Source organism: Equus quagga, unplaced genomic scaffold (genome assembly GCF_021613505.1).
Source record: "Equus quagga isolate Etosha38 unplaced genomic scaffold, UCLA_HA_Equagga_1.0 146_RagTag, whole genome shotgun sequence".
In the NCBI taxonomy this organism is placed as follows: domain Eukaryota; kingdom Metazoa; phylum Chordata; class Mammalia; order Perissodactyla; family Equidae; genus Equus; species Equus quagga.
Window position 1 is genome coordinate 6129573 of NW_025796728.1, and position 16687 is coordinate 6146259.

At 35.1% G+C, this 16687-nt stretch overlaps 1 protein-coding gene across 1 annotated transcript in view; it reads left to right on the top strand.

The window, feature by feature from the left end:
* The window catches only part of LOC124232990 (protein YIPF7-like), a 27948-nt gene extending 12944 nt beyond the window's left edge, over positions 1–15004 (top strand). Inside the window, exons 3-6 of the mRNA XM_046649982.1 lie at positions 647–807; positions 5810–5955; positions 11434–11615; positions 14536–15004. Coding sequence (XP_046505938.1) covers positions 647–807; positions 5810–5955; positions 11434–11615; positions 14536–14698 — 652 coding nt within the window. The 3' untranslated portion in view covers positions 14699–15004. The remainder of the gene's footprint in view (positions 1–646; positions 808–5809; positions 5956–11433; positions 11616–14535) is intronic.
* Positions 15005–16687: the final 1683 nt, after the last annotated feature.

A 16687-nucleotide genomic window follows, 5' to 3' on the forward strand; every position in this document is an offset into this window, starting at 1 on the left:
TACATATTTCAAAAGAGAGACACTAAAGCCAGCCATAGAATACTTTCAGTTGGGTACTCAGGGATAATTTGACTGGCAATAATTGTCTGGGAATGGCTACAGCTAGAAAGTCTATTTCTTTATGGACACCGGTTCATTTATGCACCTCGTTTTTCCTATGAATTGACTATCATATTAGAATTGTGATTTTCACTTGCTGCTTCTACAGATTTGTAGGGAATGCCCTGTTTGGTGATTGCCCCTGAAAATCAATGAAAAAGAGAGCAGCTCGGACAACTGCGGTCCAGAGGCAACACCTAAAATAGTGTGTGATAATGGACAAGTCACTCGGTCTCCATTTTTCTGTAGAATGGGTTTAAAACTACAGTTTTTACCTTACAGAGTTTGAATTACATGAGGGAAAGTACCCAGCACATGGTGCATAATCATTACGTTCTAATTGGTATGGATCCTTTTCCTAAGAGCCTTCTCATGACCAGTTACTTCATTTTTTTTTTATTAAGTTAAACTTTAAGCAGGTTATTTCTTTCATGGGTAAATACTCATAAAAAGATAATTGATAAAAGGAAAATTGTAGTTTCCTTCCTTGATTTGTCAGGATATCTCTTTCTTAGGTGTATAAACAGCAGTATTTTCCTTTCTCTAGACTACAAGCCAGGGAGCAGCCTCAGCCTGACTTTGTCCCACTGGAGATGCTCACGCCATCAGGTTACGAGGGACAATTTTTTCAGCCAGCGTTCAACCCGGATTCTTATTCACAATCTCCTTACATTGACAGCTTTGATGAAGAGCCTCCTTTGCTAGAAGATAAGTTAAGGCGGTGATATTAATGTGTGTACAGCTCGAAGAATAATGGCAATAATCAGCGCTTAATGAGTGCTGTCAGCATGCTGTGTATAGTGTTTTATGTGTGATTGTTCCACATGTAAACAAGAGTCTGCCAAACCAAGATACTTAAACCATTGGAAGTTTATCTCATGTGTGTGGGTAAAATTGGAAGAAGAGATGTGTTATTGCTGTGCTATTCCTGCAGTTATTAAATGTTTCTTTACTGTTTCAAGAATGTGGATTCTCTGGCCATGTCTAGACAACAGTGAAGACATCTTTTGGCAGAGTGGTTGTATCAAAGTAACCACCCTTCCCACTCCCAATAATGAAGCTACTCCATAACAGCATATTTTATGTCCTGCTGTGTTTGGCTGGGAGCAAAGGGGGTAGTTTCTCCATATTGTTTTTTTGTTGTTGTGGAGACCAGTCAGTTTTTTGTTCTTCGTTGGCTCATGTGAGCCTCCTCATCTCAGCCAGGTATGGCCAAGGGGGGAGGAATATGATTCCAGTAAATAGCGCTGCTGGTGGCAAGGAAACCTGGGAACACTTGCAGTTGAATGTCTCCCAGGGATTTCAGGAACGTTCCATCCATTGATGTTTTATTTTAATCCAGCCACTCCACATCTACTGCTTTTTCTCTTAAAGAATGTCAACATGGTGCTAGAAGCATAGGAGCTAGTAAAATAAAACTCAAGTAGATTTAAATTTGAAAGCCAAGGAGAAGTATTCACAGGTTAGCTACTCTAACTCCTTTATGTGTCGTCAAGTGAAAAGGAATAGATTAAAATTCCCAATATTTTACATCAAAGATCATTGTTTCCTCATATGAACACAGCCACTCGCCTGGCATTAAAACATTCTTCTTTCTTTGCTTTCAAAATTAAAAAAGGTAAAAGATTTGAATCATTTAGGAAAGCACAGAAATTTATATGATAGATTTGTTGGCTCCTTAGAAGCCAGTTAAGTTTTGGGGGCAGTTATGTTTAATTAATTCATTCTATTTGTCTGCAATTAATAGACAACACTTGAAATCTATTCTCATTAAACATTTTCCTTGACTCCACCAACATCTCTACTTTAAAAAAACTGTCAGTTGTCTAATTATAAAAATAATCTATCTTCAATATAGAAACTTGGAAAATAGAGTAACATATGAATAAAAATATGAAAATCACCTAAAATTTTATCTATGAGATATGACTACCATTAACGATTTGATGTATTTTCTTCTAGCCTTTATTCTCTTTTTCTATGAATATGTATATATATGTACTTAAAAATGAAATATTATATTTTTTGAATATGTATGTGTTTATGAATACTTAAAAATGAAAGTTTGATCATGCTATGGATATAAAGTTTTGTATTTTTTAAAGTTACTTTATATCATAAGCATTTCTACACATGCATTCTTTAAAGTCTTAAATATTATTTGAAAAGATGATATATAATGGCTTCATAATATTTTATCATATAAAAGTATCATAATTTCAACTCACCTTAAAGGTTGTTTCTTATAAGAAGTAATGCTTTGGTGAACATCATAGTAAACAACCTTGACCTGTACAGCGTCTGTCCTTAGGATGGATCTATAACAGTGGGATTACTGGGTCAAAAGGTACCTACACTGCCAAACTGATCTAGAAAAAGCATGATCCACTACACCTTCATAGTAGAGTTCGAGATGTCTTTGATAATTTTATAGGCAAAAAGTAATACTTTGTATTTCTTGGTTACTAGAAAAGGTAGACATTTTTTCGTATGTTTATTGACTGCTTTTACTTATTCCTGTTTTTCATGTTCTTTGTCAGATTTCCCATTGGAATCTTAAGATTTTTCCTTTTCTTGTTTATTTGTAGAGATATTTATATGGTAAAGATATCACTGCCTGAAATATGTATTTTAAACATTTTTTTCCCTAGATTATGTTTGCCACCTAATGTTTATGGGACATTAGGGTGGATAGAAATTTTAATACTTATGTTTTCCACTCCACAATATTTTTCTTGGTAACTTTTCTTTCCAGTTGCTCTTCTGTTTAGAATATATTTCTCCAGCTCTGGATACTGCTTATATCCTCTTGTAGATTCTTAAATTTTTAAATTATCTTTTTGTTTTGCACTTACATTTTTGATTCATTGAAAATTGCTTTAGGTTAGTATGTGAAGTAGGATTTAAATTTATTTTTTCTTTAATGATTAACCAATTTTTCTTGCAACATATACTGAAAATATCTTTATCTTTTCTACTTGTCTGAAATCCCAGTGTCTCCTTAAATTTGAATAGGAAATATCCTAGATTTCCCTTTCCACTTGATACAGGTCAGAGACAATTCCTAGATTTTTTTTTCTCTTTCTGATTATCCCCATCAAATATATAGTATATTAGAAGAGAGAGTGCCTAATATAATTTTGCATTTTGAATATATGAGATTTCTAGACTCTGATCCAATATGTTCTTTAGGCTGGGTATCTTTGTGAAAGCGTCAAGCCTTGTCTGCCTAAAACATGTGCAAATGCTGGAGGGAGGATTTCTGGGATAAGGTGATAAATTACATTTGCTGGTTTTTATTGAATGTATGCCAAAGCAGCCTATAAAATTACAAAGCTGTTAATAACTAACATCCCTTGAACAAAACCATGTTATTTAAAAATGTGCTTGTTTATTCCTAAATACTTTGTTGTCTAAAAGACTCGTTTGGTTTTATGTAAGAAGATAACTTTTGCTATTTGATAATGTACAATCAATATGTTAACAAATGCATCTTGATGACTAATAGTCAATTCAAGTCTGTCAGACCAGAAAAATTACTGTGATATTTGGTATTTATATTTGTAGTATAGCTTGAAGTTTATATTTGAAAGGCCAATGCCACAATTTGCATAGAAAACAAAGATATTAATTCACTTTTATAGCATATATATTGTATACTCTACTACCACTAGATGACAGCAAAACGATAAATTTTGCCTCAAATTTCACAGCAGATTCAACTTCTTTTATCTTGTATAATATGGTGTTAGATTAGGGTATCTACAATTAGAAAATACCTATAATCTCATTTCCATACCTTGTAATAAATTAGAAAACAAAATAGTATGCGGATGTATTTTGCTAGAAAATGTATAAAATCTTTTTTCTTATGAAAATCTTTAGTAGGTCTTATGTTCATTCACTGTTTCATGACTCAATGTTGAAGCATGTGCAGATGTTGATTATGCCAAATAAATGGTTGAAATCAGTAAAATGTCTCATAAAGCATTTTTCATCTGAGGTTATTTAGGGATAATTATTATGCTTTTTGAGGAAAAACGTATTTTGAATTAAAGGCCACTTTATTGTGGTAAATACTGAAAATATATTGTTAGCATAAATGTCTACATTGAAAATAAAATTTGAAAACAACATAAGCCTCAGGTGAAATTAATTTTAACTACAGCATTTCTCAATTTTTAAAATCTCTTCCTATTTTAAAAATTGCATTAAAGTTTCTCACCACATTTTAAGCTTGATGAACTGCTCATATTCTCCGAAGTGCATATTCATTAAAAAGTATATAAATACACTGTGAAAACAGAAAGGATGTAACATGGAAGTTGAAATGCAAAAGATTTGCTCACTATTAATTTAACCAGTCAATTTTTTTCTTTTCAAGCTTGGAATAGTAATTGTCACCCTGAATGTGAAATGCGTGAAAGAATGCGATTTCAGTTCTAATTCAGACCAATGTCTGGCTGACCTTTTGAAAATGTCTAGGTCCTTGTTAAAGCAAGGCCCCTCTATGTTATTGTGACTGTTAAAGGTCTGTCTGGTATAACGTGCATAGAATGTCAGCTTTGCAAGATGTTTAGGTGGTATGTGCCACTATAAAAGGAGTTGAATTCTACTCTGTATCTGACCAAAGAGGGTCACTAAATTCTGAGAAGTTGAGTGCCCTGTACAGATGATTTAGGGAGACAATCCTTCGCATGGGAGAATTGGGCTCAATTAAAAAATACAAGTGATTATGAGATTAGCTGTACATTGTCTCCACCACAGTTGTAAGATTAAAAGCATGGTTTTTGTTGTTGTTGTTATGTACCCTTTTACCAACCTCTTCCTATTTTCCCCACCCCCAGTCTCTGGAAACAACTTTTGTACTCTGTTTCTTTGAGTTCGACGTGTTTTTTTTTTTTAATTTTAGATATAAGAGGAGAAGAATCTAGCAGAGGGATCTGTGAGGAGGCAATCAAAATTCTTTGGAAAACAAGGCAGTGCAGAAAAAAAATCAGAAATTTCTAAATGAGTTTGAACTCATGGACACTGAGCCCCACCGATTTTGGATACTTTATTCCACCACAACTCATAAAGGGAAAGAGAAACCTGTCCGAAGAACTTAACCTTAAATACACAGACTCAATACGTGGAGCATTGCCCTTTTTAAATTATGAGTGTACATCATGATTACTTTTACTTGCTGAAAGAACCATCCCCTTTTCTTTTCTGTGGTTTCAGGCAGTTAGCATAGGCAGAGTGGAAGTAAAATCCCAGACCTGGGCTAAATATCTTTGCTTACATAATACTGCCAACTGAAAAATTGTGCCATATTTGATATGACAAGATTTCAAAAGTGTTAGCAATGGAAAATGCGAGAAAAGGAAATACCTAAATGGGCAATACAATGGGACTTTTGGTCTGTTAGCTATCATTTTATTTTATTGTTTTTACCGTAGAATGCCCATTACCCAATATTCAACTAGATTTCAAGCTTGAATTATTTCTGTAAATTATTTCTTTTGTCTCATTCTTTGGAAATAAAAACTCTTTTTCTGTTTGTTTTTTTAAGTTTACTGTATATTACATAGACCCTTAGATTATGAAGGTATAACAATCAGATTAAAAGTGCTAAATAAATTAATCAGATATAACTTTAATTAAAGAATCTTACTCATTTTTATTTTTCTATATTTATATTATCTCTCTTTTTTTTTCCTTTTTGCAGAACTTGGAATTAATTTTGATCATATATGGCAAAAAACCTTGACGGTGTTAAACCCTCTGAAGCCAGCAGATGGCAGCATTATGAATGAAATGGACCTCACCGGGCCCATCCTGTTTTGTGTGGCTCTGGGAGCCACCCTGCTTCTGGTAAGAGACCGCAGCAAACACAAGATTTTAATGCCCTTTCCAATATCATTTTTGAAGAAGTCTTTGTAAATAGAGAAGGAAGTGTGTCACTTTATACAGTGAAAATTGTTTAATTCATAACTAAATTTTTTTTTGGTGGGGGAGACATATTTAATCTAACGATAGTGACAAAGAGAAATTTCCATCACGTGTTACAGCAGACAAAAAATATAAATTTAAATAGAATGTCAAAAATCAAATCACTAAGTCAAATTTTCAATGAAACAGGAGATCATTTATGTCGTTCTTGTTATTAAGAAAAAAACTGTCAATCTGAAAAAGACAAAGGAACACATGGATTTAAGAAAAATTAGGCCTAAATTTTATTTCTTGCTTTCTGTGAGATTTCTATTGTGACATGAGACAAATCCCTTCTCTTTGCTCATCATTTTCTTTGCTGGGGTGTATCTCTAGAGTATTTCAAATATTCTGTGAGGTGTGAGATGGGTCTCCCTGTTTCTGGTTAGGCTCCTATGGATAAATTAATTTGCAATGATAAATAATGATTTGTTTATTCAACCTATAAATTTCCCTTACTATTTTAGTTTTCTGCTTTTTATAAAGGCAATTTTTGCCCTGACTTCGCCATTTGTCTTGTGGATGGACCTATTTCATTCTTTAAATCTGAGAGTAATTATATTGAGTCATCAAAAAAAGTAAAGAAAAGCATATTTCCACCTAAGTTAAGTTTAGAAGGCATTCTAGCTCAGAGTTTAGAAAAATGTTTCATTAAAAAAAGTGGAAGAAAAAGAAAAAATGAGAAAAGGTCTATGATTTTATATCAAGGAGGTAATGACAATACATTAAAAACAGAGTTTGAGGGGCTGGCCTGGTGGCGAAGCAGTTAAGTGTGCACGTTCCACTTTGGTGGCCCGGGGCTCACCGGTTTGGATCCAAGGTGCAGATGTGGCACCGCTTGTCAAGCCATGCTGTGGTAGGCATCCCATGTATAAAGTAGAGGAAGATGGGCATGGATGTTAGTTCAGGGCCAGTCTTCCTCAGCAAAAAGAGGAGGATTGGCAGCAGATGTTAGCTCAGGGCTAATCTTCCTCAAAAACAAACAAACAAACAAAAAAAACAGAGGGTGAAAAAGATCATCAAGCCAGTCTGAAATATATAGTTTCATTAAGGTGTGAAGAGATAAACTTGGCAGGAGAAATAATACAGGAAATTAAAGATTTGGGAAAAAGCTCTTAAAATAACTATTCAGTCCACTTCCTTCCTTTACAGCTATCTGTGTCCCATAATCGTTTATTCCCCAATGTAGCTACCATTTTCAAAAGTAGCTATAAAATGTATTTGCAACTAAATAAACTTTTCACTTTTTATTTATTAGTTGCTTAATACCAATCAAAATACTGATACCAATCTAGTGTCTGCATAGTAATGTGGTCAATAAGCACGTCACATTTGTCCGACACAGTAGTATTTAGTGGCAGAATCTTATTTCTTCCTTTGAACTACAGCAAATGCAAATACTCTGTAAATTAAACATGACATCAACTAGAGTTTTCATTTAGTCTATCACCTCCTTTCTGTCTTTGTCATGGTAATTTGATAACCTTAGATTAAGCTGCTAAATAAGACTAGGTCTATTAATCAAAAAGTCAGAAACAATCAATTTAATATATTAACTCATCATTCTTTTTCAAGTAATTTGTAATATAATGGCTGTTTGCTTTTTGTAGAAAATATTACTATTGCCATACCTTAAAGGAAAGCATTAATCCCATTAAGATATTTTGGGGGTATATAATGTTGGTTGGAGTTATTTAAATATCCTCTCTTTTAAGTACAAAGCGATATAGGCAATGAAGTCAACTGGAAGTGAGAAATTTGGATCTGCTCCTGGCCTCGCCTCCAGCTGTGAGCCTGAACCTTCTGCTTTCTACTCCTAGGCCTCCATCGCCTCATTTTGAAGACAGAACGGGTTTAGTTAGGAGATTCTTAAGGTTATTTTCAGTTCTGAAATTTTGGGGAATATGTGAAAATGTATATTTTCTGAAAGTTTTAAGCAAAAATTATCACTTCCATTTTATCATGAGCTGTGGTTACTTCAGAATTGATTCTGATAAATATAGAGCAATAAAGATAGGAAAAAAGCATCACTGGATATCAATAAAGTCAGATTCACTCAGAATCATTTGAAGCTAAGTTAACCCTGCAGTGCATATCTATAATTAAAATATAAAGGATGATTTCATGTGCTGGTATATGCATTGTACTAGAGAAAACAAAACTAAATCCAGGAACGATATCAAAATCTGCTATATCGAGAGATATAAGATTCATAGTCACGTACTTATTTTTATGGTTCATGTCACATGGGGCGCAACACCTTTTAGTGGTCTTTCTTCGTGTTGAAAGTGGCAAACCAAAAAGAACAGCTTGAAACATTTAACACAAAGTTAGTTTTTAAATTCTTTCTCTCAAAATTATTTTCACCTCCAAACAATGAAGACAAGTGGTTTGAAGCAACAGCTCTATTTAATTTTTCTGGTAGGGCTTAGAGAGTGATCTGAAAAGGAACATGCATGGTCAATATGAAGATATAATCAGAAGAATAATACCTACTTCGAATCAAGATGTAGTGCTGAGGGGGATACAGACAGGGTCCTGAAGAACTCTAAATTTAAAAAGAAATGGCACTGCATCACTAATTATCAGGGAAATGCAAATCAAAATACAATGAGATGTCACCTCGCACATGCCAGAATGGTTATTATCAAAAGACAAAAATAACAAGTATTGGTGAGGATGTGGAAAAAAGGGGACCCTTATGCACTGTTGGTAGGAATGTAAATTGGTGCAGCCCCTATGGAAAATAATATGGAGGCTCCTCCAAACTTAAAAATAGAACTACCATACGATCTAGCAATTCCACTTCTGGGTATTTATTCAAAGACAATGAAAACACTAATTTGAGGAGATATATGCACTCCTATGTTCATTGCAGGATTATTTACAATAGCCTAAATACAGGAGCAACCTAAGTGTCTACTGATAGATGCATGAATAAAGAAGACCTGGTATATATATACAATGGAATATCACTCAGCTATGAAAAAGAATGAACTCTTGCCATTTGTGACACCATGGAGGGACCTACAGGGTATTATCCTAAGTTAAATAAGGCAGACAAAGAAAGACAAATACCATATGATTTCACTTATATGTGGAATCTAAAAAACAAACAAACAAAACAAGAGAGAAACAGACTGGTAGGTAAAGGAAAAAAACGGGGGTGGTTAACAGATGGGGGAGGAGTTGGGGGGGCAGATGAAACAGGTGAAGGGGATTAAGAGGTAAAAACTTCCAGTTATAAAATTAATGAGTCATGGGGATGTAATGTACAGCATAGGGAATCTAGTTGATAATATTGTAATAACTTTGTATGATGACATGATAACTATATTTATTATGGTGATCATTTTGCAATGTATATAAATATCAAGTCACTATAATATACACGTGAAACTAATAGGATATTGTATGTCAATTATGCTTCAATTTAAAAAAAGGAAACATTTATTTTTCCATTTCATTTACAAGCCTTTGTTAGAATGTGAAACAAATTTAAAAAGTGGCACTGGCCCCTCCCAAATGAAATTACTTCTTAAATTGAATAAACTGACAAGAGAAAGAAATGAAGAGAGAGGTCAGTAACTAATATGGGAAGGGACAATTTTACTACCGTGTTAGTTTCATCCATCCTCTATTTAACCCACCTAATTCACAAAACTGCTTGGGCTCAGGAAGGTCCAGATATGTGTCCTTTGGGTGTAGGAAGTTGCCTTTCACCATTTCAACTATCCCTACCTCAGAATTATCCCATCCAATTGAAATATTAAGTAGAATGTTTCTCTAATACATGAAAGTGATTTGAAATTGTCATTATTTTTAAATGGAGCAAACTCACCCAATAGAACCATGCATAACTGATGTGTTTCTTTTAGCATATCCATTAGCATTATTAGCATTATTTCACAAAATAGCCATAAGAATACAAAAGATACTCACTGAGAACTTATTATGGCTGATGCAGGATAGAATTCTGCCAGCATAGCCCGGGGACATTTTGTGAAAGGACTTAGTGGTGACCAACCTCCCAAACTTCAGAAGAAGAAGAATTCAAAATAGTTGGACAATTTTGAACATCAAAATGGTCATAACATTCTTCATTACCCTTAATTAATAGCAAAATAAATATTTCTTTATTCTATAAGACATAAGGACCTCATGGATAACAGCCATAGAAAAGAAAAAACGACAGCTCAAAAGTTCTCTCTGAATCAATTTACCAGGTCCTTTATTGTTTTTGTATAATTCCCATGAAAAATCAGAGTCAGCCTATTCAAACTTTATCTAGAATTTCTAATCAGCTTAATGTAAATATAAAAACCAAATGCATTCTTTCCTGGAGCTTTGGCATCCTCGGGTAGCAAACATTAAAATATCCAGTTGCATCAATAGTAGATTGTGACTTTCTCTGGATGAGTTTAATGGGGTTACTTTAGCTCCTAGTCCCGAGTGCTTTGTGGGCGATGGCTGTTTTCATGAGTCATGGTCTATCCTGAACACTACTGACTTCCTTTAATAGTACCTCTTTCATGATTCATTACTAGGTGGTTTATATAAATCAGCTTTTAATCAGGTGTATTTTGTTAAACTGGTAATAGGCCTTAAGAAATAACAAAAAAATTCTGTCACCAAATAAGTTTGGGATATACTGGTTTAGATAAGGTTAAATAAGTCCCATTATTTTAGGACTTCTGAGAACTCCTACAGATGTTAAGGATCTAAATTTTAGAGCCAGGCTGCCTGGGTTCAAAGCCGAGCTCCACCACTTAGCATGATTTCACCTTGGGAAAGTTACTTAAACTTTCTGCACCTCAGTTTGCTCATCTGTTAAACTGGTGCAATAATAGTACCTCTCTCATAAGGTTTTTGTGTGGATTAAATAAGTTAATATATGTAAAATGCTCAGAATAGGACCTAACATAGTAAATCCTATAGATGTTTGCTAATATTACTAATATGCCTTGTAAATCTCCTAGACTAAATTGGAGTTTTTTTCATTCATTTATTGATTCATTTAATTATTCAATGAACATGGGGAGAAAATATATTCTTACTTACGCCTTGTACTCCTAATATGCAATCTATGATTAAAAAAATTTAAACCTAGAAATAGTTCATCTTTTCTGTAGCATGCTTGTGATATATCAAGTATAGTTGGGCATGTGTTTTTTTTTCAGGACCTGAATTCATTTGATAGCCAGTATTTTTTCCAGAACTCCCAGTCTCCTGATGCTTGTACTACAGAGATGTGGAACAGCATTGAGCTTATTGATTCAAATATGTTCTCTGCTTTATTGACGTTCTGATTTCCTCTAACATTTGTTGTGTGTTCAAACTGTTTTCTTCCCATTGTTTCAGGCAGGAAAAGTTCAGTTTGGTTACGTGTATGGCATGAGCGCCATTGGCTGCCTAGGGATTCATGCCTTACTAAACCTGATGAGCTCTTCAGGGGTGTCCTGTGGCTGCGTGGCCAGTGTACTGGGTTACTGCCTGCTCCCCATGGTCATCCTGTCCAGTTGCTCTGTCTTCTTTTCACTGCAGTAAGTGTCTCTGTGCACTAATTGACCCCAATGCACAATCATCGCCAAAGCTTGCAACAGCAATGCAAAGGTTAACCTCTTTCTGATCATTTCGGTAGTGGAATTGAGCAAACTATGGCTATTAAAAGCTACACACAGATTCTGGAAAGTAGGTCAATTTTGGCTCAGGTGCTGTTCCTGTTTTGATGATTTAAAAAATAAACCAAGTTATCTTTAAAACTGGCACTTTGTAAGTTGTCACATTCTCTAATATAAACTATTGTCATGGGTAACCTAACAACTACAGAAAATTCACTTGTTTGATTTTGGAAAAGTAGGTGCCTGGTGAACACTGACAAATTGCTTCAGCTCCCAGGCATTCTGCCTTCTAGGCAGGAAGCAACTGTTCTTTCTCAGCTGGGCTCCTTGTAGCACAGAATTCCCAGAAACCCTGATGAGGATATTAATGCTAGAGAATTTTGTAGCATATAATGCTCAGTCAATAATTTTTTTTTTCCTTTTTTAATCCCTAGGCAGTTAGTATTTACAATTCAAAACTATTAATAAGGATCCAGTAGATGTGTTTCTGTAGGGCACTTTCCCAGGCATATGCATACCATGACCACTTTGGTTAAGAAGAGCAAGTGATTACATAGTCCTTTGTCACCTGCTACACTCTATACCCAATTAGAAATAAACATTTGCCACTAGTGCTCATTCTTCTACTTCCAAAGGAGATATGAGTTGCATTTTTTTCTTGGATGATCCACATTTTAAGTTATTAACCCTACATTGGTCGAATTTTATATAATGGATTTACAAATGTCAAAGACAGACGTTTTGGAAAAGCCTTTCATATTTTTATTTAGAAATAATCTCATATAATTTTTCTTCATAACAGTATTGAGAATGACTTACTTGGAAATGCTTTTTCATTTTAATATGGTCTCTTTTTTTTCTTTTTTTCTTTTTTTTTTGCTGAGGAAGATTCACCCTGAGCTAACATCTGTTGCCAATCTTCCTCTATTTTGCAAGTAGGCTGCCACCAAAGCATAGCTGACAAATGGTGTAGATCTGCACCCTGGATCCAAACCTGTGAACTTGGGCAGCTGAAGTGGAGCATGCTGAACTTAACCATTAAGCCACAGTGCCGGCCCCATAGGGTCTCATTTTTAAAGTAACATTCTTGAGAAAAATTTAGAGCAAACCCTTTCTTTATCATGAGTACTCAACATTTAAAAATGAGGACTATAACAGAAAATGGATACCTTGAATGTATAAATACAATGTGAGTTATAGGTATATTTATTAAGAACCCATGGAAAAGTTCCACTTTTTGTACATTATGTTCTTTAGCAAGCCATTCTGTTTCCTGCATTGTTTGGTACCAACACTGACAAGTTAATACAGAGTTCAGTTCTACAACTTCTATTTTGTCAGATGCTTTCCCCAAAGAATGCTATAATGATCCACTACTCAAAAATTCCAAGTTTTAAACATTTCCAGCCAAACTGAGATTTGGGACATCTTAAATGACTCCAGATTATTAAGGGAAGAAAATAAAAACTAGAACTTTTGGATTTTGAGAATCCTCACAAGTCTGGACTTTTTCTTTATTCTGAAATTATAAAGGATGATTTAGAAATCCTTTAAATATATTAAGGGAGAATAAACTCCCTGACCCCTAAGACCATTACACTGAAGTTGTCCTTTTGGGCATATTAGTAAATCATTCAAATTAATCACATATAATTTTACATTTTTGTTCACAAAAACCTGTAAATTAAATCACTCTAGAAATTATTCCTAATAGATATTAATTAAACCAATGAATATAATATTTACTTGAGTACTTTTTAAGTATTTTTGATTTACTTGTTATCTAAGGCATTATAAGCTATGTTGTACAGTTTTCCACTTGTTTTGCTTTGGTTAAATTATTAGAAGTAGGTCTTCCTGTCATTCTCACAAATAGGAAACACAGTTCTCAACTTCAGATTCAACCATGACCAAGTTTGATGGTGAAAAGAACAATGTGCAAGGAGTTAGGAGATTTTGACCTAATGCCCATTTTACTATGCTGTTTTTGTGAAGTCACTTCGTTGCTTTAGAGGTGGGGACTAGATATATCCCGAGATCTCCCCTATGTCTGATGTCCTATTTTCCTAAATAATGCATCCAGTTTTGCATATAGGGAAAGAAATTCACTCCTTACCACCCACTCTCCCTTTTCGATTCCCAAGGTGGCAGACTTAACTACCTTATTTGCCCATTTCTTCTTAAAGAATCAATTGCCTCTATGGTTACTTTTTGAAGATACCAATTTGAACAAATACATTTCAGTACTCTAAAAAATCCACACATACCCATATAAAAGGAATCTCCAGCGATGGAATGGGAGGCCACACATGTATGTGCCTTCTTGTTCCATGTCTTCCCTACTCGAGCTGTCAGCCTTTACTATCTCAGACAAAAACCTGGGAAGTGGACCTGGGAACAGTGCGGATGAGGCACCCTACTGGAATGCAAGTCCAGATATCTTTCTGCTCATACTGTGGGTAAATTTAGGAGGAAAGCAGTGGGGGGGGGGGGGGGGGGGGGGGGGGGGGGAGGGATTCTGTAGCTATAAAAAAATCTCTAGACATAGTTTATATAAAAGAATTTCAGAAGTTGGGATTTGAATGTTGACATGAGAGTGACTGCAGGTGAATTCTTCTGTTTCTATTAATTGGAATTTTATCAACATATGAAATGTTTAGCCTCTGATTGTGAATTTTCTAACTGGCTGAGGACTTTGGGTTCATGTGGTTCCTCACTCTCATTTTACAAATGGAGAAAGTAGTTATAGATATTGTACTGAGGACATTTCAGAGGCAGCTCTGATTCAAAAATCTCTTTTTCTCCTGATGCCAAATAATTGTCTCTCTTGTCTTTGCCATAGGGACCCCTTTGGGATTGTGTCTGCACTGGTCATCATTGGCTGGTGCAGTCTCTCAGCTTCCAAAATCTTCATTTCAGCCTTGGACATGGAAGGACAACAGTTTCTCATTGCCTACCCCTGTGCCTTATTTTATGGACTTTTTGCCCTCCTAACAGTTTTCTGAAGAGTGTTTGAGATAGCATTACAAGATTCCATTTGTTTGCTGTTCACATTATCCTGAAAATGTATTAGCATTCAAATTTGGTAATACGATTTCTGTTTTATTGCCGTTGAGAGAATAACAAGCAGAGAGACAAAATAGCACTTAAGGATGGTGCTCTAATAGCCTGTTGGCTTGAATGATGTTGCTTTTTTGGTTTGGTGCACTAAAACATTTTAAAATACTTTAAAACAAAAATGGATATAGTTGTGTACTGATGGCCCCTGGTTTTTCTCAATAGATGTATTTCTGAGAAATTGTAAGTAAATAAAGGAATTAAATAAAAAAAGAAATTGTAAGTATAAAGGAAATCTACAGTGAGCCTTTTGGGAAACCTCCATGACGGCTCAAGCTGTGTGCACGTGGTTTAAGTCACGCTGTCCAGCACCACTGGAGAATTGCAGGGGAGGGTTATATCGTGTTTTATTTTCCTGAGATTCAAAGATCTGCCTGTCTTTCAATTCATCTACTTTAATAACTCTTCTTTTATTTCCTTAAAACAATGCTTCCTTCTCACTGGGTTAGATGCCACTCCTTTGCATATACTTCAGGAACCTTACCATTTGCTCCCTAAATAGATGAATGTGACTAGAGGAAATCTCACTTGTCTCACTTTAATTATATGACTATATCTTAAATGGCTCCTCAGTGCTGCCTTTTTAATCCTACTACATGACAAAATTTGCTTTCATACTTTCTGAGATGATTGTTACACCATTTCTTCACTGCTCAAATCTCCAAGAGTCTGTCCTCATTTCTCACTATTAATGACTTTTCTTCTTATTTTATTGAAAAATAGAAACATCCAGAAAAAAGTGCTTCATCTTCCCACCACCAGATCTACCAACCTACATGCATCTTTGTATATATATATGTGTGTAGATGTATGCACACACACACACACACACACATTCTGCATCCCCTCTTGTCACTGTCTCTTCTCTCCATAGCCAGCCCCACCACCTACATAACCAGTGTTCTTCTCTTGACCTATCATTCATATCATCACATAAACCTGTTTCAATATCTCCTATCTTAAGATAAAAATCCTTTGACTCAACGTTACTCTACAGTTTTATGGCCTATTTGTAACAAAAATCATTGAAGGAGTTGTCTACTGTCTCTGCCTTCACTTTATCACCATCCATTTTCTTTCTTACTATCCAGTAAAGATTTCACCATCCTGTTCACCAAGACCATCTCTGTAAAATCAGCAACAACCTCCACATTTTGCTAAATCCAAAGGTCATTTCTCAGGCATTCATTTTATTTGAACACTCCGAGGTATTTGGTTGCCCTTCTTACCAATTTTCTCCAGCCCCTGTGCTGAATACTCACTTCTTCACTGGGCTTCTGGTGCATCATACACTCTTGTTTTTTTTTCCTGCCTTACTGACAGCTCCTTCTCAGTCTTCTTGGCTGGGCTCTCTTCCTCTTCTCATCTTCAAATCTCTTGTCTACACTCATTTAGTAGATGAGCTCACTTAATTGCTCAATTTTAAAATCTAATGACTCCTAAATTTCTACCTCCCAACTAACACTCTCCCCTGAGCTCTTTACACATATATATATATATCCAACTTATACTTAATACCGCCATTTGATTTCTCCTATGATATTCTCCAAAATAGCATTTCTGAAACCAAATCCTTGTCTTCCATCCTGTCCTAACTGTTTCTCCTCCAAATTTCCTCATCTTTATAACAGAAACCACAAATTGCCCAGTTGCTGTCTAACTACTAGTAGTCTACCTTCATCATTCTTTTACTTTCACACCCAACATTTAATCCATCAGAAACTCCTGTTGACTCTATAATCCAAATGTGTCCCAAATTTGACCATGTGTCATGAGTCCTTCACTGCCAACACAATGCCAAGCCACCAGCATTTGTCGCCTAACTGAAGCAGTCTCCTAACTGGTTTCCTGCTTCCATACTTTCTCCCCAGTAGGAT